The sequence below is a fragment of the Varanus komodoensis genome, unplaced genomic scaffold, assembly GCF_004798865.1.
Source record: "Varanus komodoensis strain SLA01 unplaced genomic scaffold, ASM479886v1 scaffold2, whole genome shotgun sequence".
Classification (NCBI taxonomy): domain Eukaryota; kingdom Metazoa; phylum Chordata; class Lepidosauria; order Squamata; family Varanidae; genus Varanus; species Varanus komodoensis.
Genome location: NW_025335568.1, coordinates 36169814 through 36189861, shown reverse-complemented (window position 1 = coordinate 36189861; position 20048 = coordinate 36169814). Strand labels below are relative to the sequence as shown.

Below are 20048 nucleotides of genomic sequence, written 5' to 3'. Positions count from 1 at the left end.
GGCAGCTCTGCAGAAATCTCATTAACTGAAACCTTTCCTGAGCCCTCATCTTTCCAACAGCGAAGAACTCTTAACTGCAGTAACAGGCTGGAAAGTGCTATCACTGGGTGTTTCGAAAATACGCAGCACAGAATGCACGTCACCTGTGATATGGGTGGACAACGCAGAGAATGTGGCTTTCTCAACTCCCCCCTTTTAAAGCCTTCATTATTGGAAGGAACACTCAGAACAGATATGTCGTATGGTGTAAGCGCAAACAAAAATCTGCCAGTTTCTGGACTCTGACTTTATGCATAGCTTTTGCCAGATACACTTTATTTAGGGTTTTTCCCAGCTCGGAAAAGCGACACAATCAGACTCTGCATGAGCACAACATGCACAGGGCTGAGTATCCTCCATGCCGCTTTTTGCAAAAAAATATCTATGACACAAGGTCTGGCAATGGCAGACTTAGCTTTCTTCTAAAGGGCCAAACACACACCCCTAATCACGACAAGCATGTGAGTCACATCTAGTGACATCCAAGAAGACAATGGTGCAGGAGGAAGGACCGAGGTTTCCACTGGCAAGGGGACAAGACTTCACAGGCCTAATTCACCCCCTCAGCTTCCCTAGCTGGAATACGTATTTTCAAAAGTAGCCTTCAGTCATTCTGTTTCTTCATCAACCTTAGCAGTAAATCCCAAGGGAGACCTAAAAGATTGTATCAACTGGCAGAGTCTAATTTGAATGTCTACAAGTTCCTTCCACAATTCATCTTAAGACTCTGACCACAAAGACTTCATTATGTTGAGTGAGCCTTTCCTTGTTGCTTCTCCCATCTTCCCCTCCTACCAACCTGCTTTTTGCAGTACTTCGCCTGAAGGAGAGACCTTTAAAGCTTGTGTATTTTCATGTTTTTTTGGTTGACCCAATATTGGTCATGTTCTAATATAGATTTGCATGAATAAAGCAAGGGATGTGATATTGCCTCATTTGTCAAGTTTACGAGAGTTGCAGAATTCAGCTTTTGTTGGTATGGAATCTGGGTAACCTTAATAAAGGATTTTCTTATTTTCAATACTGCAGGGAAGGAGAGAGTACAGACTATTTATAGAAAGTTGTAGCTTTGGCTCTATGATGGACCTCAGGTGAGAACAAGATTGGGAGAGAGATATCTTACTTGAAAATCACAGTCCCAAGAAATCAATATAACAGCAGGCAAATATAGGAAGTAATAAAGTCAGAGATGTCTGCATACAAATAGATACTCTATACTCTATATTTTATTCCAGTCATTTGCAAGTTGATTTGGGTGAATCAAAGAACTGCCAAAATCATGGGAGGGAAAACTAATTTTCTCCAAAATCTTAGCAAAGGTGGGGCCTGCCACTTAACTGCATGAGGCAGCTGAAGGGATTTTGCTCTTTAAAATGTTTTTTAAACAGAGATCATGCCGCTATGAGCAGTATGGGATCCTCTCCGCTACTTCTCACCAACCTGCACATTCTAGAAAGCTTTGCAGCAATGAAATGAATTCTGATGTCACGCTGCTTCCAATCCGCTTCGGGAAGTGTGGCCAAGCATCCTCCTTCCATGTTTCCTGGAGAGGCTTGGAAACAACATGATATGTCATGTTGCTGTGAAGTCAATCTAGTAAGTGTGGGTGATAGGAAGAGGCAGACAGGGCTACTTGCCACAGTTTGGACCCTTGCTTTGAAGTAATATTAAGGGCAACACCTCTCTCCACTGCATACAATGAAGTTAAGCAGGAAGAGAACAGAAAGAACTCTGGACCACAATAATTTGCTTTCAAATAGATAAACGCACATGTGGTATGAATAGAGCATGGTGTAACAGTTAAGGGACTTGAGAGATCCAGGTTCTAGCCCCTTAGTCACCCCTGGATGCCTTTGGCTAGTCACAGACTCTCAGCATAACCTCCCTAACACATTGTGAGGATAACACAGAGAGCGGGACCACCATGTAAGCCACCTTGGGATCCGTTCAAGAGGGAAAAGGGTGATACACAAATGTAAACATAAACCGATAGCACAAGAAAAGGCTAGTGTGGAAACACCATTTCATAAAATGCCCACAAATACAGTGCAGCAAAACTAAATTAAACTTCAGATGCACTGCAACATAAGGAGAGAGGTTATTATTCTCTAGAAGAGTAATCTGGATGTTTTCCATGGGAGAAGAAATTCATTGCCTCTTTTTCTTGCTGGTTTCTCCTAAGAAAAGAATAAACCAAATTGGTTGGTGCAGAACTGTAGACAACTGTCGCTTTCTGAACCTTACATCCTAATGGGTTACCTTAGTGACGGCCTTAAGCTGTCTGTTGCCATGGTGAATGAGGCCCATAATTGCACCAACAGCCCTGGGGGTGTCAAAGTCATCAGCACACGCAGCCTTTACTGTTGCCTTAGTGTGGGCTAGCCTGGAAGGATGAGGAAGAAGGAAAAATGTTAAGACAACCAAAGCAAAAACTTAGTATTCTTGCTCTAAGCCAATCAGTTAGTTAAAATATACTTCAGGGGGCAACACATGTTTTCTGCAGTTATCTTGGCATATTCTAGCCATGCTGCTTTGATTTCTCTGAGAGAAAGAAGTGGATGCTTAAACTTTTCCATGGGAAGCGACAGCGTTTAAAACTGGCTGGATATAGTTTCAGAACTGAATAAAGACACATCATTTTGTTAAATTGCTTTTAGGACTTGTAGGAAATCCATTTTGCATACAGTATTCCTCTGTCAAGACCCATTTGAACTGGCTGTGAATTTGATCCAGACTTAAGCATACTTAACCAATAACCATTGGAATCAGTGGCATAACAGCCCCCTTGAGTTCAAGGAGCCCATTCTAACTGGGATTAGGCCTGGATCCAACCCTATGCATTTCTCTTTCTAAGCCAAATCTATGTGGCAGTTCAGCACTCTAAAGTGACTAGACAGAGAGAAGAGATGGCTTCATGCAGTAGAAATTCTCCACCTGGTCAGCAGCACAAACCACATGCTGCTTTTTCCATTAGAAAAGCTCCCACACACATAACCCCACCTGTGCATTCTTATGTTGCTGCCCCAAGGTGGACCCTCCTCCCTCACTGCAGCCTGTACATGCACACCTGCACCGCTTGTTCTCTGTCCTTGATACTCGGAGGGCCAAGCTAAACACCTTGGCAGAAGGCCTGTCCCTTGAAAGCCAGGTCCACCCACACCTGTAATAATAACAATAGTGTCTCTGTCTGTCCATCAGCACCACAGTGCCAAGACCATGAAACAAGAGACATGAAACTCAGTGTGCCTACTAAGGAAATCCTAAAGGTGTGTACCACAGGCTTATTATTTAAACGCATTACCTAATTAATGTAAATGAGTTCACATGGCTGAGGGGAGACTTCCCTATCCGGTACACAGACATACAACTGAAAGCCAAGGAAGATCTGTAGGCTGAGGAAAGAGTTACATGCCAGCCCTTTTCCCCTTGCTGCGGGAAAGCGCAGGGGAGGATGGAGCATATCACGGCAGAAGGCCTGCATAGGGGTGCCAGCAGGCACAGCTTCACACAAACAGGGTCCAACACTGACAGCTATGCCACTTAGTTTGAAGGTTTTGCTGCATCAAACTAAGGGCCATTCCAACCCATGCAAAGCTGGGTCTATTTGCTAATCTTGTATACAGTGGTGAGAGTAAGATGGTGTCATGCCTAACGGCTCGACAGAGGCGTTGGCACGCGAGGAAGGGCCGGAAGCTCACAGTGAGAGTCAGGCATTGGAACAAGGGGAATTATACTTGAGGCCTAGTGCCCAAACAACCCCTCTGCAGCCCAACTCTGAGGCCTCCGAGCGAGTAACCTCCCCACAGCCTGACTCTGAGGCTTCCGAGCGAGTAGCCTCCCCACATCCTGACTCTGAGGTGTTTGAACAAGTTGCCCCCCACCTCCTGAACTCTGCCCAGCAGCTTCAGAGTCAGGAGGTGGGGGGGGCAATGGTGTGCTGCCACAAAAGAGGGAAAAACTGAGACTTTAAACGTGACCAAAAACTGGCAGTGGTTTCCTGAGGAATATCCAGCCACCCATTAATGAATTGTGCGGAGACTAGAGGAAATCCTTGTGCTTCTTACAGCGATGCTATGGTGATTGTGGTTTTGCTGTGTAAGCAAAGACTGGCAAGAGACTTTGGTATTAGGAACATAATAGGATGATCAGTCAGCTCAGAAAACTTCACTGGATAAAAATATCCAGTCTGAGATGACAGAATTATTCTAATTCCAGAGAGAGAGTTATTCTAAGATAGCCCTTACCTGTAGAAGGAAAAAAAGGAATGTGCAGCCCTGGCTATGCAGAAGCTCCTAGAATGTTGTAAAAACAATTGGTGTTGGCTAGTTCATTGTTACAGATCGTTGCTGAGCTGCACTGCAGCATGGAAAAATTACAGTACAAAATTATGGAAACAGTTTGGAAAGAACTTCCTTGCATAGACTAAGTAAAGGATTGGGGTTTATCTGGGGGAGGGAGAAAAGCATGATGGGAAAGCCCCTTTGTCCAGAAGCCAAATGTTGATGTCGATTCTAAGCAGGACATTAAAGTAGCACTGGGCAATTTGTGGCCCTCCAGATGTTTTGGCCCACAACTCCACTCAGCCCTAGCAAATACAGCCAATTGTGAGAGATGATGATAGTAGCAGCACAAAACATCTAGAAGGATACAAGTTGCCTGCCCTGAATTAAAGCTTCCATTAGCTGCTTATACTCCAAAATTCTTTTTGGTGACTGCACCCCACTTGGAATACGCCACGCTGATATTTTTCATGATGAAAGAACAGGATATGACAAGAACAAGATTGTTGGCACCTCACCTCTACAAAAGGTATTTTGCTGCACACATTAATGGCTGGAAATGTACATATGAACAAGCAGCTCTTTGACACTTGGTGGACAGTCAACAAATACAACTATTTGTGAGTGGAAACTAAGCTTTCATTACCAACACTGAAATGGAAGCATTAGCAGATCCCGTAGTTTTACTACTGGGAAACCTACTGCGAATAGGCTTGATGTTTCAGGCAGATGCAGCTGAGAATGAATTCGCTAATCTCCACAAACATGGCAACTTGAAATTACCAAGGGACAAGTGTGATTCCTAGCATCAGATTTTGATTCATTAAAATGTAAAAGACATCAGCATTGTTGAAGATAATATATTGTATCAAATTCAGGGAAGGCAGTCCTATAAATCTATTTCCTGAGGAATATCAGAGATTTATGTGTTATTGGAAAAGGAATTATGAACAATCAGAAGCTGATGTTCAGGGGAACACAGCTCTTTTTCATCATATGATAGAACCAGTTTTGATTCATGACCATTAAATGAATCAATATAAATGATCTATGGTTACCTTGTGTTATGTCTGGATCTATTTTAAACTATCAAGGGAAAACGGAGTAGGTAGGGTGCTAATTAACAAAAGCAAGGCAACTGAGCTACACACACTTCTCAAGCAGAAGAATAGAAGGGGTTAAAATACGCCTGCAGCCAAGGTGACCTATTTCTGTGTAGGTGTGCACAGAACTGCACTGTCAGAATAACCAATTTAGCATATTTTCATTGACTGAAAAGGCATCTTTGATTAACTAGGAAACATATAAAGAGATTATTTTAAGTGCAAGGAACTTGGAGATGCAGAGGTGGCGGGTGCTGTCTCCTATTTTCGAAGAGAGAATGTCTCTTGGGGAAAGCGGCCTACAACACTCCACATGCAACTGTATGCACCCTTCATGGGTTAGCCAATCAAGGCTCCTTATTCATCAACTGAGGTGTTTCTAAATCAAGTTTGGTCCAGCAGGCTGCAGGATGCAGAGAGATCAGAGCAGCTGGGAAGGTCCATCCCTGCTAGCTTTGGCCTCGTTCAACTGCCGTTGAGTGGCCGCCATTTCCTCCAGGCAACAGTCAGTCATGACAGGAAGGGTAACTTTTAGAAATGGTTCCCTGCTTTTCCCCTCCTTTTTCCCCACCCCACTTCCCTCATGTAGCTCATCTTTAGACTGTAAAGCTGCAGACAAGGATTATATCATTATTATTTGTAAACCACAGTAAGAGACTTTCCGGCTAAACAGTAGGAAAGATATCCTTCACACATGTACATTTGTTTGTTTGTTTGTTTGTTTGGAGTATTTCTAACCCATCCAATCACTACACATCTCTGGACAGCGTTCAACAATAATTCAATAAATGCAACAGTATAAATATAAAATATCCCAAACAATAATTACACTATTAACACTAATAACCCACAACTGGAATTAAAAGCATAATTAATTAAAATTTTAAAATATTGGGTAAATAAAAAGGTCTTGACCTGGCGTCAGAAAGCATATAATGTTGGAGCCAGGCGGACCTCTCAGGGGAGAGCATTCCATAGCTGGGGAACCACAGAGAAAGCCCTCCTTCGGGTGTTCTGTCTCCTGATCTCCTTCAAGGAGGGTTCCCGGAGCAGGGCCTCTGCTGCAGATCTTAAGGTGGGAGGGCATTTAGGGAAAAAGATGTTCCTTCAGGCATCCTGGTCCCAAGCCATTTAGGGCTTTATAGGTAACAACCAGCACCTTAAATTGGGCCCGGTCTTCAATAGGAAGCCAGTGAAGCTGATAAAGGACCAGTGTTATATGAGAATAACGGCCAGTCCCCGACAGCAGTCCGGCAGCTCTGTTGTGCACCAGTTGAAGTATCTGGACCATCTTCAAGGGTAGCCCCACACAGAGGTTACCAGAACATGTGTCACTGTTGCTAGGCAGTGCTCGTCCAGGTAAGGATACAGCCAATGGATCAGCCGAAGCTGAAGGAAGGCACTCCTCGCCACTGCTATCACCTGGGCTTCCAGGGACAACTCTGGGCCAAGGACCACTCCTAGGATGCCGACCCTGTCCTTTAGAGGGAGTGCAACCCCGTCCTGGACAGGGCCAAAATCACTTACCTGAAAACCTGAATGACCTACCAAAACGACCTCTTGTCTTATCTGGATTTTCAGTTTATTGGCCCTCATCCAGTCTATTACCTTGGCCAGTCACCAGTTCAGGACAGTCACTGCCTCACCTGGATTGGTTGTAAAAGAGAGGTTGAGCTGGGTGTCATCAGCATACTGATGACTCCGCAGCCCAAACCTCCTGATGACCTCTCCCAGAGGTTTCATGTAAGTGTTGAATAGCAAGGGGGACAAAATGGAACCCTGTAGTACTCCATGGCAAAGTTGCCATGGTGCAGAGCCATAGTTCCCCAGCACCACCTTCTGGAATCAGTCAGCCAGATAGGAATGGAACCACTGCCAGGCAGACCCTCCTACTCCTAACCTGGCCTGCCTATCCAGAAGGATACCATGGTCAATGGCACTGAAAGCCACTGAGAGGTCCAGGGGAACCAACAGGGACGCACTCCCCCTGTCCCTCTCCCTGCACAGGTCATCGTACAGGGCGACCAAGGCAGATTCAGTACCACAACCAGGTCTGAATGCAAGATGGCCCTAATTTTTAAAAGGAACAGAGGAAGAGGTAATGCTGATTTGCTTGCCTCGGTTATCCTGACACACAGTAGAAGGTGCTTTACATGTGCTTCCTTTTAGGTATACACTAAGATTCCTTTTCTTCAAGCAACCGTTAACAAACAGGGAGTATCAATGCAAGGGACAGGGATCTGGAAACAATATCATGCAGATACTCTCAAAAGAAGAGCCAGGACTAAGCTGTGGATCTCTGCTGAGTGTAAACTCTGTCCCAGGCTCTGGTTTCTCACATAAACCTATAAATTTACAAAATTCACCTAGAATTGTCAGCATTGACATGAACTGTCAACACTCACTCCCAGGAGAATGAGACCAGATTGCCACACTTAAGAATGCAGGCGTGCAGAGAAACATTATGGAATATTCCCCTCACAAGGGGAAAAAGTATCCTAAAGGTAGAAAACTAGCATGCAGGGTACCTCTTCCCCTGATCACTAGCTTAGTTTTACTTTCAGGGATTCAAAAGTAGAGAGGAAAATTCAAAATCAGCACCAATCACCAACTGTCTGAAGTGCTACCTTGTCAGGGATGCTACCACCTTTTGTTCTGCATGGGTAGACTAGGCTAACCATAAACAGAAAGGAGAAAACACAGATGCATCATACTCACATCTCCCACAGTACATCTTCTTTAATGGCCTCACAGAGAAGCTGCCCTTTCATGTAGGTGTTAGCACTACTCATAAAAGAATAGATTGCCTGAAGGGTGTTCTTTGCATCATTCAAGCTGTCCTCACTATATTCTACAGCTGGAAACATAAATTCAGTGACATGAGAGAACATAAAAGCATCAGAACTATAACGAGAACAGAAAACAACTTTTATTTAAAGTCAGGCCAATTACTGCTCTTTTCTCACATCACGACTCTGCTATCTTCTGCCTATGAAAGAAGTGAACGGGTGAAGGGCACATAGCAGAGCTTTGCCTCCCCACAGGTTGTATCCTGGAGAATCAGACTGTCTCTCCACAAATGCTTCGGAGTGCTGTACCCATGGCTCAACAGTATCAATAGCTGTAGACAGAAGAGACTGGCGCCCGTTTGCCAGACTTGGGTGCAAGCAGTGTGCAGCCCATGGGCCACGTAGTCCCCTGCCACAGTTTGTGGTGGCAAAAAAGTGACAGCGCCACAGAAGGCAGGGTGATCCACAGGGGAATCCAGTTTGACCCCCCTGCAGTCATCTGACTGGACACTGGGTGGGCACCGATCCAATTCGATAAAGCACTGCGGATTCCTCAACAGCACACAGATTGGATCACCCAACCCACTTCTGGCTTGACTTATGTGCTAAGAGATTTTGCACAGGCTAATGATCTTGGATACGCAACATGCAGAGGGATCGAGGAGGTTTTAGTAAGATAAAACAAGCTATACAAGACTGAAATCTGTGTTGGGTGGCTCCATGTGCTACACATGGAGGCTGCAAACCTAGCAGTGCCCGACGATTTTCCAAAGGAACGCCAATTTTTTAAAATAAGTTATTTAGCAGATAGAGTTACGTAAGCAGAGAATCCAAAAATGCTTGCTGTTAAAAGAAACAAGTACTCCTTCACGTCACTGAGAAAAATGCAGATCACTCCAAAACATTTGTAAAATGTCTGTGAGGGGCAGAAAAATTTACTGAAGTCCCACTGTGTAGTATATAGTTGACTTGGGATCAGTAAATCCTGACTTCAGATACTTGTTCCACCTACTGGGTAATTACTGGGCCAGGCACCTCGCAGAGACCCTTTTTTCTTGCTTCTCTGCCCACCTCTAGCCAATATGAACAAAATCTTAGTTTATCCAAAATTGAGGAAACACAGTTACCCTAAAAATTGTAATTCTCTACTCCCAAAGTATTTGCAGGAAAAACAGCCATTTCAGAACAGTCCTATCTAGAAATGTATGCAGCATGTACCTCATTATGCCTCCATGGACAATGATCATAGTGCCCCCTCCATACTAGGATCATTAAGTTCTCCTTACCTGACCTGTATTTGCTCCGCAAACAAAACATTCTAAACTGTTCAGATGAGAACTCCTTCAGGAAATCCTGAGGACAAGTGAAAACAAAGATCAATAAACTCTAGAACTTGACCCACTATCCGTTCTGATTGCAGTCACCAAATATGGGAAAGGATCTCCAATCCAAATGATCCCTGCAGAATTCCAGGTTTTTTGTATTAAAATATAGTAGCTTTCCAGTTTTCCAGTGTAGAAGCAAACTGGAATCTCCATAGAGAGCCAGTGTGGCGTAGTGGTTAAGAGCATGGGATTGGGACACAGAGGATCTGGGTTCTAGTCCCCGCTCAGCCATGGAGCCAACTGGGTGACTTTGGGCCAGTCACAGACTCTCAGACCAACTTACCTCACAGGATTGTTGTTGTTGTGGGGATAAGATGGAGGAGGAGAGATGATGTAAGCTGCCTTGAGCCCTTTGTAGGAAAAAGGCAGGATATAAATCGCAATATAGATGGATAGAGAATTTCACTATCCAGCTTTGCAATTACATGTGGTTTAAGGCAGGACTTCTAGCTTTCAATGAGAAGAACTTTTTTAACCCACAAAATTCCCACACTCCTCAAAGCTCCAGTCCCTCTGCTATTATACACCTATAATTAAGGCATAGAACTATATGGGGAATTTTGAGCTTTCATTTAAAAGTGAGCACAGCAAGCTTGTAGTTTGCATAGCTGCAGAAACATTTCCATACAGAAGCTGCAAAGTGCCCCAAGTTCAGGGATGAAACTTTTGTTCAGGGATGAAACAGCTACTTTCCCTCAGCTATATACTTCTATTGCTTCTCACCTTTCCTCCCAGCACAACTAACACTTTACAAAAGTAAAAATAAAATCCAAATTCTATGGAAACTCAGAGAGCAAGTTCAAGCAAATTGAGGTAATGATTGGAACACATGGTATGTATTTGCCTGGTTTTTCAGCTGGGTGAAAATACGAGTTTAGTTTTCTAGAAATTAAACTTCCTGCTTCTTCTGTACTCGTTCCTTTCAATAAAATATTCTGTTTGTGCTCTGGCTTTCAGGCAAGACGTGTGGGTGGATCTGCATTAACAGCATACTCTGCACAACTTAAACCAAACTGGGAAGCGAGAATTAGAAAGGAAGAACCAAACAGCGAGCACAGCTTGACCAAGGCTATTCAGCGTGACTCCAGAGGGGAGAAAGCATGCCTCATTGGGCATTTGGAATCTCCCACTTTTACATGCATGGAGACAAAACGGAGGCAGTCAAGGCTGCAGGTTTTTCAGGAAGGACCTCCGTGCACAGCTTTCTCATGACCAGACAAGAGGAAGTCTGACTCGGTGGACTGAAACCCACCCTCAGGAATGAGTTGATGGCTATAAAAGGTTGTAGTCGGTAACCATACAAAGCAATGCATCCAGCAAGGCTTGAAAGATGCACAGCAAGTGCTCAACACAGAAGCACATCCTTACGCCCTATTCGAAATGCATGCAAGTACTGCCGCTTGCTCTTCCTGGGGAGATAGTGATGGACGTGGGCTCTCACAGAGCCCCAGCCCAACTCCTGCGCAGCCACGGAACGAGTCAGCCGCTGTTACACAAACAGAGCACTCCTGCGCATGTTTCACTCAGCGGCACAGCCTGGTGGGTGGGGGGCAGCATCAGAAAGAGACTGCTCTCCCAGAGGATGTGGCTAGTCATGGAATGGGTGCCACGAGGTCTGCCTAGTCGAAACAGAATAATCCACTTAGGAACCTGAATGCAAGCAGAGGAAAAGGAAGGATGGAAGCAGACACAGGGTCTCGGGGAGGCTAGTGTTGGAGAAGAGAGAGCGCCTACTTTGCGCAAAGATTCTGTGTGGATGGAAGACTGCTCGGTAGGAGGCAACTCTTTCTTGCTCACCAAACAGTTGATTAGCAGAATGTTTAAGAACAGAAAGGAAAGCCTGCTGCCCTGACATTTTCCAAGTTTATTTTTTAAACCAACTTTTTAAGGGAGTCAGAGAATGGTGTGCTTCACAAGCACCTGTGGAGGTCCCTGTGGGTGTCATATTGAGATCCCTTGGCCTGTGTATTTAGCGACATAAACTCCTGCTACAGCCTTCAGCTGGAACCCCCAAAAGTCATGGGATATAATACTGAATACCTTTGTTTAAGATCCTGCTACATCATATTGCACAAGAGTGTTGCAAGGATTAACCAGGGGCAGAGTGAGGAGGAGCATATCTGCTTAGGAATAAGAGCAGGGTTTTTGCTGTTAAGAAACAACAATAACTTTATGAAGTCCAGTGAGCTGAAGGCTTCAGAGAGAAGGGAGTTGTGATTACAATAGATTAACTTCATGTATTTTGGCGTAAGCTGCTAGCTCAAAGAGGAAGATACAACTACAGTAAACAAACAGAACATGATTCAGCTCTGTGTTCCTTACAACCAATCCTCTGCCTTGCCACATTAAACAGAATTTATCTGCCAATGCAGTCAAAGTGCAGAGCTGGTGAATGGCAATGCTTATCAGTACTGAGGCTGAATCCCATATGTTGGTACCTTGGAGTTAGGTTCTTCTGACAGTAAGAGGACTTAGTTTTGAGTAGTCATGCATAGAACTGCAGTGTTTACCTACAAGGGTCCTCTCCAAAGGTGCAGGGGTGAGACTCCCCTTTCACCACACTGCCCAACCACTCCATGTACCCTCCAAAGCTGCTCTGACGCATCTGCAGAGCAGAAAAGGGGAAGGGAGTACTTGAAGGACTGCACGCAGGAGAGACGTCTGTTCTGGTGGTCTGACACCATTAGATACAATCCTTAAACAAGTAATTCCAGGCTTCAGATGTCCCTTCACCTTTACCACTGATCATCAGTAGCTTTTTCCTTTTAGGAATTTTGTGTCAAAAAATTCCCACACTGATGGAATTTGCCAAGAAGGATTCAAGTATAAAATGAAACACACAGGCTGGTTCAGAATACCTTAATTGTAATGTAGTTTTTGAGAGATTTTGACATTTTTTCACTTCCTTTAGTATGCAGATGTCCTGAAATGACAAAAGCAAATTGAGTTTTTTTTTCTTTCTTTAACTCATAAATAGAAAGGCAAGTTAGAAAACACAAAGGAGAATTATTTTTCAGAACAGAAGGATTGAGAACAACAGAAATAAGAATCTCCTTCAATAACCATTTTTAGGTACTCACTGGCTTGCTACATACCAAGAAACGGGTGGAAACAGTTCAAAGCAGTACAAAGAAACAAAAAGTATAAAGCTAGAACATATTTTTATAACCGATTCAGGAGCAATCCTTTGGCTGTCTAGGCAACCACGGAATAGCAGGTCCCAGATCTGACTTCAGAAATGCATTTTGGAGTTGAAACTGGGACTTTGAGTGCGGCGTGCCTTCCCTCTGGCCCCAAAACTGGCATAGATCTTTCTATACCTGGAAGTGGGAAGTGTAATTGCAGAGCCACTTCCAGCAGGAAAGGGGATGAATGAACTGGGGCAGAGATGGCCAATAGTGTCCAGGAGGGAGAACTGCAGAAGTAATTCATGCCTTTCACTCCTCCTGCATTCAACTGGATGCCCATAATCATCTGGGTTCAGAGGCTTATGGGCAGTCACGCTGCACAGCACCTTAGTCACTTCCCATCTACCCATGTGAACAGTCTGCAAGGCTGTATATTGTTACTCTGCCTATTTAACTTATATGCAGTGTACATCATGCAAAAGGCCAGGCTAGATGAATCACAAGTAGGGATTACAATTGCCGGATGACTGCAGCCGAGAAATTAAAAGGCGCTTGCTCTTTCGGAGGAAAGCTATGGCAAATCTAGGCAGCATATTAAAAAGCAGAGACATCACCCTGCCAATAAAAGTGTGTATAGTCAAGGCTATGGTTTTCCCAGTTGCAATGTATGGTTGTGAAATCTGGACCATAAGGAAGGCTGAGCGCCAAAGAATTGAGGCCTTTCAATTGTGGTGCTACAGAAGACTCCTGTGGGTCCCCTGGACTGCAAGGCGATCAACCCGGTCAGTCCTAGAGGAGATCAACCCTGACTGCTCTTTAGAAGGCCAGATGCTGAAGATGGAACTCAAATACTTTGGCCACCTAATGAGAAGGAAGGACTCCCTGGAGAAGAGCCTAATGCTGGGAACAATAGATGGCAAAAGAAGAAGGGGACAGCAGAGAATGAGGTGGCTGGATGGAGTCACTGAAGCAGCCGGCGTGAGCTTAAGTGGACTCTGGGAGATGGTGGAGGACAGGAAGGCCTGGAGGAATGTTGTCCATGAGGTCGCGATGGATCGGACATGACTTTGCGACTAACAACAACAACCACCTTACAGTACTATTTTTTTTGTTTAGTCGCTAAGTCATGTCCAACCCTTCACGACCCCATGGATAACATTCCTCCAGGCTCTCTTGTCCTCCACCATCCCTCGGAGTCCACCCAAGCCCCCACCACCCGCCCCAGTGACCCCCATCTAGCCACCTCAACCTCTGCCACCCCCTTCTCCTTTTGTCTTCAATTGTTCCCAGCATCAGGGTCTTTTCCAGTGAGTCATTAGGTGGCCAAAGCATTTGAGTTCCATCTTCAGCATCTGGCCTTCTAAAGAGCAGTCAGGGTTGATCTCCTCTACGACTGACTGGTTTGATCGCCTTGCGGTCCAAGGGACTCGCAGGAGTCTCCTCCAGCACCGCAATTCAAAGGCCTCAATCAAAACCTCGGCAATACTCAACATGAGGCAATACAAGTTAATGCTACCCCTCACATTTAGAGGAAAATGACAATGTCGATGCTTCCTTTTTTTACTTTATATTATAGTAATCGCTAGAAGTAAAACAGCCTCAACCCACACCTTGAAGAAATGGTCCTTTAACTTTCAGCCCCCTGGCCAGTCTTCCAACTGAAGCAATGCGTGCAAACCAGTGTGGTGCTTTGCAACAAAGCCTCAACTGGACCAGTTTATCTGTCCATCTAGCTGGTTCAATGCAGCTGCCTCCAAGTGACTTTCAGAGAGAAGAGTCTTTACCGATCGCACATTATCTGAACCTTTTGAATAGACATGCTGCCAGGGGATGAACCTGGGGCCTTCAACATACAGAGCAGGCACTCCACTGTCCATCCTCAAAACTTGCAGTCCCATAAGAGAGACAACCCAAGTCCTCACCAGGAAACTAATGAATCCAGAATATTCTGTAAACCTTGGAAAAATGAGTACAAATGATGCTGCTTGCATGTAATGGTGGCAAATTAACCAATAACTTGCCAGGTCGTGTACCACATGTGAGTCAATGTTGCTTTGCACAGTCAACTGCCCATCCGCCCTATGATTACAAACAAGCCCTATGATAAACGGCTTGGGACCAGGATGCCTGAAGGACCATCTTTTTCCCTATATGCCCTCCCACCCCATAAGATCTGCAGCAGAGGCCCTGCTCCGGGAATCCTCCTTGAAGGAGGTTAGGAGAGAGAACACACGGAGAAGGGCTTTCTCTGCAGTGGCGCCCCGGCTATGGAATGCACTCCCCAGAGAGGTCCGCCTGGCACCGACATTATATGCTTACTGGCACCAGGTCATGACCTTGTTATTTACCCAGTATTTTAAAGTTTAAATATTTTAATTATGTTTTTATTGCAGCCATGGGCTATTAGTATAATTATGATGGGTGATGATGATGATGATCTTATTATGTTGTATTTATTGGATGATTATTGTAAGCCATCCAGAGACATACAGTAATTGGATGGGTTAGAAATACCCCAAATAAATAAATGATTAGCTCTTCGCTTGGCACTGGGTTGCTTAATCCACAAGCAACCCATAAGGTGGGTTCTTGTAACTCACTAAGCTGCACTGCAGACAAATGCAGAGTCGTGAGTTGTCCATGGAACAACCCACAGTATGCCCAAAAGACAGCTGTACTATTACAGCTTGTTCTCCTGCTCAGTCCTCCATTCAGCATGCTTTGCAACAGAATCTATCTTGTCTGGGTTCAGACAACAGGATAGCCCAACATATCATGTTATGAGCACTATGTCAATGCATCTGGGCTTAGACCACAGACAACAGCATCCACCCAGAGGTTGCTTAGGCACAGTAGAAGCGGCTCGTGTGAAGCACAAAAGCAGGTAAGTCTGTGCTTAATGAACTTGTGACCTGCTGCTATGACATATGAACCAGATCAATGTAAATGGGGAAAAAAGAAGCTTTCAAGCAGCTAACCAGGGGAAAGGCCAGAGATTCATGGCTCTGAGTGGATCACATGTCCTGCCAACCAACTCTGTTTCACAGAATCCTAGAAGTGTAAAGTTGGAAGGGATCTACAAGACCAATGAGTCCAAACCCTGCTCAATACAGGATGCCAAATTAAAGCATCCCTGACAGATGGCTGTCCAACTGCCTCTTGTGGGGGAGCCCACTACCTCCCGGGGTAATTGTCCTATTGCTCTAACAGGAAGCTTCTCCTGATGTCCAGCCAGAATCTGGCTTCCTGTAACTTATGCCCATCATTGCACAGCTCTTTTAGTTTCTCCTCATAGGGCTTTGTTTCACACTCCCTGAGTAAGCTACACAATATAGGTCCTTCAAGGATCAACCTACATTACGCCTTAAAGATAATCACACTCTCTATGGCTTGTTCTCCCTGCTTTTCTCTCTCAGTCCTACAGCTGGCTACCCAGTGTCTCTGCAGCAGAATTTCTCCTGTCTGCTCCTTTCTACTCTGATCACTACCACTTGTGGTTCACTGCCATTTTCTGTTCTGTTTTTCCACAGATTCAAAAACATGTAGTTGGGGCTGCTTTTGATTTTTTACAGTTGCCCTCCCAAATGGTTAAACTACATTTGTGGGGCTGGTGGTGGTGATGGTTGGTTATTACGGCCTTTCACACAAGTGCGTTCTTATGCCCCTCTTATGCAGTCTTGCCTGGTCAACCTTCTTATATACTTCAGCTGTCAAAGGGAGTACAGCACATAACACACATCAAAACTGACAAGGCAAGGCTGCATTTAAGTTAATTTGTGTGCAATTGCCAGTTATCAGTTGAAAGACACTGGTAAAGGGCAGAAGAAGATGTACCATGCAGCGGATGTGGTATACCTGGATTTCAGCAAGGCCTTTGACAAAGTGCCCCATGATATCCTGGTGGAGAAACTGAGGAGTTTTGGGATACACCAAAGCACTGTCCGGTGGATTAGGGCATGGTTGACTGACCGAAAGCAGAGGGTAACCATTAGTGGGGAATCATCGGGATGGCGACCAGTGACAAGCGGGGTCCCCCAGGGCAATGTCTTGGGGCTGATCCTGTTTAATCTTTTCATAAATGACAAGGAAGAAGGGGTGAACAGTCTGCTGATCAAATTTGCAGACGGTACTAAAACTGGAGCAGTGGCCACAACTGAGGAGCAGGTCCTCCAGATCCAAAAGGATCTGGATAGACTATGGAAGTGGGCAGGAGACAACAGGATGGCGTTCAATGTGGATAAGTGCAAGGTCTTGCACTTGGGGCATAGGAATAGGTGTCATTAGTACAGGTTAGGTGACAAGTGGCTGGAGAGCAGCACTTGTGAAAGGGATTCAGGGTACTGGTTGACTGCAGGCTAAACATGAGTCAGCAGTGTGATGTGGTGGTCAAGAGGGCAAATGCCACCCTTGGTTGCATAGCCAGAAGTGTGGCTTCTAGATCAAGAGAGGTATTACTACCACTCTATACGACTCTGGTGCACCCGCAACTGGAGTACCGTGCTCAGTTTTGGGCCCCTCATTACAGAAAGGATATAGCCAGGTTAGAGTCAGTGCAGCGTAGGGCCACAAGGTTGGTGGCCGATTTGCAGGAGATGGGGTATGAGGCGAGACTGAGGGAACTGGGTCTCTTCAGCCTGGAGAAGAGGAGACTCAGAGGGGATATGTTAGCGCCATACAGGTATGTGAGGGGATGTCACACGGAGAGGGGTAGAGACCTGTTCTCTCCTGCAGAGGAAGGCAGGATGCGCTCCAACGGAGCAAAGCTCAGGGAGCCAAGGTTCCATTTGGATGCCAGGAAGCACTTCCTGACAGTTAGGACTCTGAGGGTGTAGAATGGGCTTCCACGAGAGGTCACTGAGGCCCCATCGGTGTGGGTGTTCAAGGATAGGCTGGACATGCACATGATGGGCATGTCGTGAGTGGAGCCAGCTGGAGCCAGGGGTCAGACTAGATGGCCCAGGAGACCCCTTCTGACTCGCTCTGTTTCTATGTTTCTACCATGAAGCACGGGAGGGCAGCATCTCCCTTTTAGCAAAGTAATCCTCTCAATCTTAAGTGTTGAACACTTCACATTTCCCTCCCGCCTTTTCAGCACTTCCTCAGGTCTCCAGTTACTCCAGAAAGGGGAAATATTAACTGCCCCAAGTTTTCATGACTACTTTTCAGAGCACTCACTGCCACAGTTGTAAACCAGTTAGAGCCACTCCAAAATGCTGCTTTCGGATGACAGAATGGTGGTATATACAACCTCTATGGCAAGCCGTGGATCCTCAGAGTTGCTTGTTGCCAAAAAATAAGCCATCCTGTGGAAGAGGTCTGGGTTTGGATGACGTGCTAATCCACCATGGCTTGTTTTCAACAAAGGGGTGTCCAGTCATGTGTACCAGGTTTCTGTCTTACTTGCTATGCAAACAACATTCATAGGATGGCATCTGTTTATACCAATGTGATGGTATAAACAGGGAAAGCTCAAAGAGCCACTTCATCTCACTGATCCCTCTTACCAGGGTGAAAACATAGCACAAGCAGCCTGAATCTCCATATGGAGACCAGGAGTGGGGAACGCGTGACTCTCACCAGTCCCAGCCAGCATCGTCAATGGCCTGGGATGGTGAGAGTTACAGATTGTTCCTTATAACAATTGGAATCAATTCCACTGTGCTGACTTATGAACACTTCCCAGTATTTGCACACATAATATACAGTATATCAAGAAGTGAGTACACACCTCACCTTTTGTAAATATTATATCTTTTCATGTGACAACCCTGAAGAAATGACACTTTGCTACAATGTAAAGTAGTGAGTATACAGCTTGTATAACAGTGTAAATTTGCTGTCCCCTCAACACACAGCCATTAATGTCTAAACCGCTGGCAACAAAAGTGAGTACACCCCTAAGTGAAACTGTCCAAATTGGGCCCAAAGTGTCAATATTTTGTGTGGCCACCATTATTTTCCAGCACTGCCTTAACCCTCTTGGGCATGGAGTTCACCAGAGCTTCACAGGTTGCCACGGGAGTCCTCTTCCACTCCTCCATGACGACATCACGGAGCTGGTGGATGTTAGAGACCTTGCGCTCCTCCACCTTCCATTTCAGGATGCCCCACAGATGCTCGATAGGGTTTAGGTCCGGAGACATGCTTGGCCAGTCCATCACCTTTACCCTCAGCTTCTTTAGCAAGGCAGTGGTCGTCCTGGAGGTGTGTTTGGGGTCGTTATCATGTTGGAATACTGCCCTGCGGCCCAGTCTCTGAAGGAGGGGATCATGCTCTGCTTCAGTAAGTCACAGTACATGTTGGCATTCATGGTTCCCTCAATGAACTGTAGCTCCCCAGTGCCGGCAGCACTCATGCAGCCCCAGACCATGACACTCCCACCAACACGCTTGACTGTAGGCAAGACACACGTGTCTTAGTACTCCTCATCTGGTTGTCGCCACACACGCTTGACACCATCTGAACTAAATAAGTTTTTCTTGGTCTCATCAGACCACAGGACATGGTTCCACTAATCCATGTCCTTAGTCTGCTTGTTTTCAGCAAATTGTTTGCGGGCTTTCTTGTGCATCATCTTTAGAAGAGGCTTCCCTTTGGGACGACAACCCTGCAGACCAATTTGATGCAGTGTGCGGCGTATGGTCTGAGCACTGACAGGCTGACCCACCACCCCTTCAACCTCTGCAGCAATGCTGGCAGCACTCATACGTCTATTTCCCAAAGCCAGCCTCTGGATATGATGCTGAGCACGTGCACTCAACTTCTTTGGTCGACCATGGCGAGACCTGTTCTGAGTGGAACCTGCCCTGTTAAACTGCTGTATGGTCTTGGCCACCGTGCTGCAGCTCAGTTTCAGAGTCTCAGCAATCTTCTTATAGCCTAGGCCATCTTTATGTAGAGCAACAATTTTTTTTTTCAGATCCTCAGAGAGTTCTTTGCCATGAGGTGCCATGTTGAACTTCCAGTGACCAGTTTGAGAGAGTGAGAGCGATAACACCAAATTTAACACACCTGCTCCCCATTCACACCTGAGACCTTGTAACACTAACGAGTCACATGACACCGGGGAAGGAAAATGGCTAATAATGTCCAATTTGGACAGTTTCACTTAGGGGTGTACTCACTTTTGTTGCCAGCGGTTTAGACATTAATGGCTGTGTGTTGAGTTATTTTGAAGGGACAGCAAATTTACACTGTTATACAAGCTGTATACTCACTACTTTACATTGTAGCAAAGTGTCATTTCTTCAGGGTTGTCACATGAAAAGATATAATAAAATATTTACAAAATGTGAGGGGTGTACTCACAGAAGTGAGTACACCC

The 20048-nt window shown here is 45.3% G+C and overlaps 1 protein-coding gene across 5 annotated transcripts in view; it reads right to left on the bottom strand.

Moving 5' to 3' along the window:
* The window catches only part of CARS2 (cysteinyl-tRNA synthetase 2, mitochondrial), a 47440-nt gene that overhangs the window by 12035 nt on the left and 15357 nt on the right, over window positions 1-20048 (bottom strand). For 4 of the 5 annotated variants that reach the window (XR_006414531.1, XR_006414530.1, XM_044428289.1 and 1 more), the window contains exons 9-12: window positions 12455-12519; window positions 9498-9564; window positions 8141-8279; window positions 2299-2422 (exon numbers count right to left, since the gene is read on the bottom strand). Coding sequence is in view for 3 of the 5 variants with exons in the window: in XM_044428289.1 (XP_044284224.1) it covers window positions 2299-2422; window positions 8141-8279; window positions 9498-9564; window positions 12455-12519 (395 nt within the window). In the remaining 2 variants the exon portion in view is untranslated. Of the gene's footprint in view, window positions 1-2121; window positions 2217-2298; window positions 2423-8140; window positions 8280-9497; window positions 9565-12454; window positions 12520-20048 lie in introns of those variants that run through there. The other variant, XM_044428290.1, reaches the window with a different exon arrangement.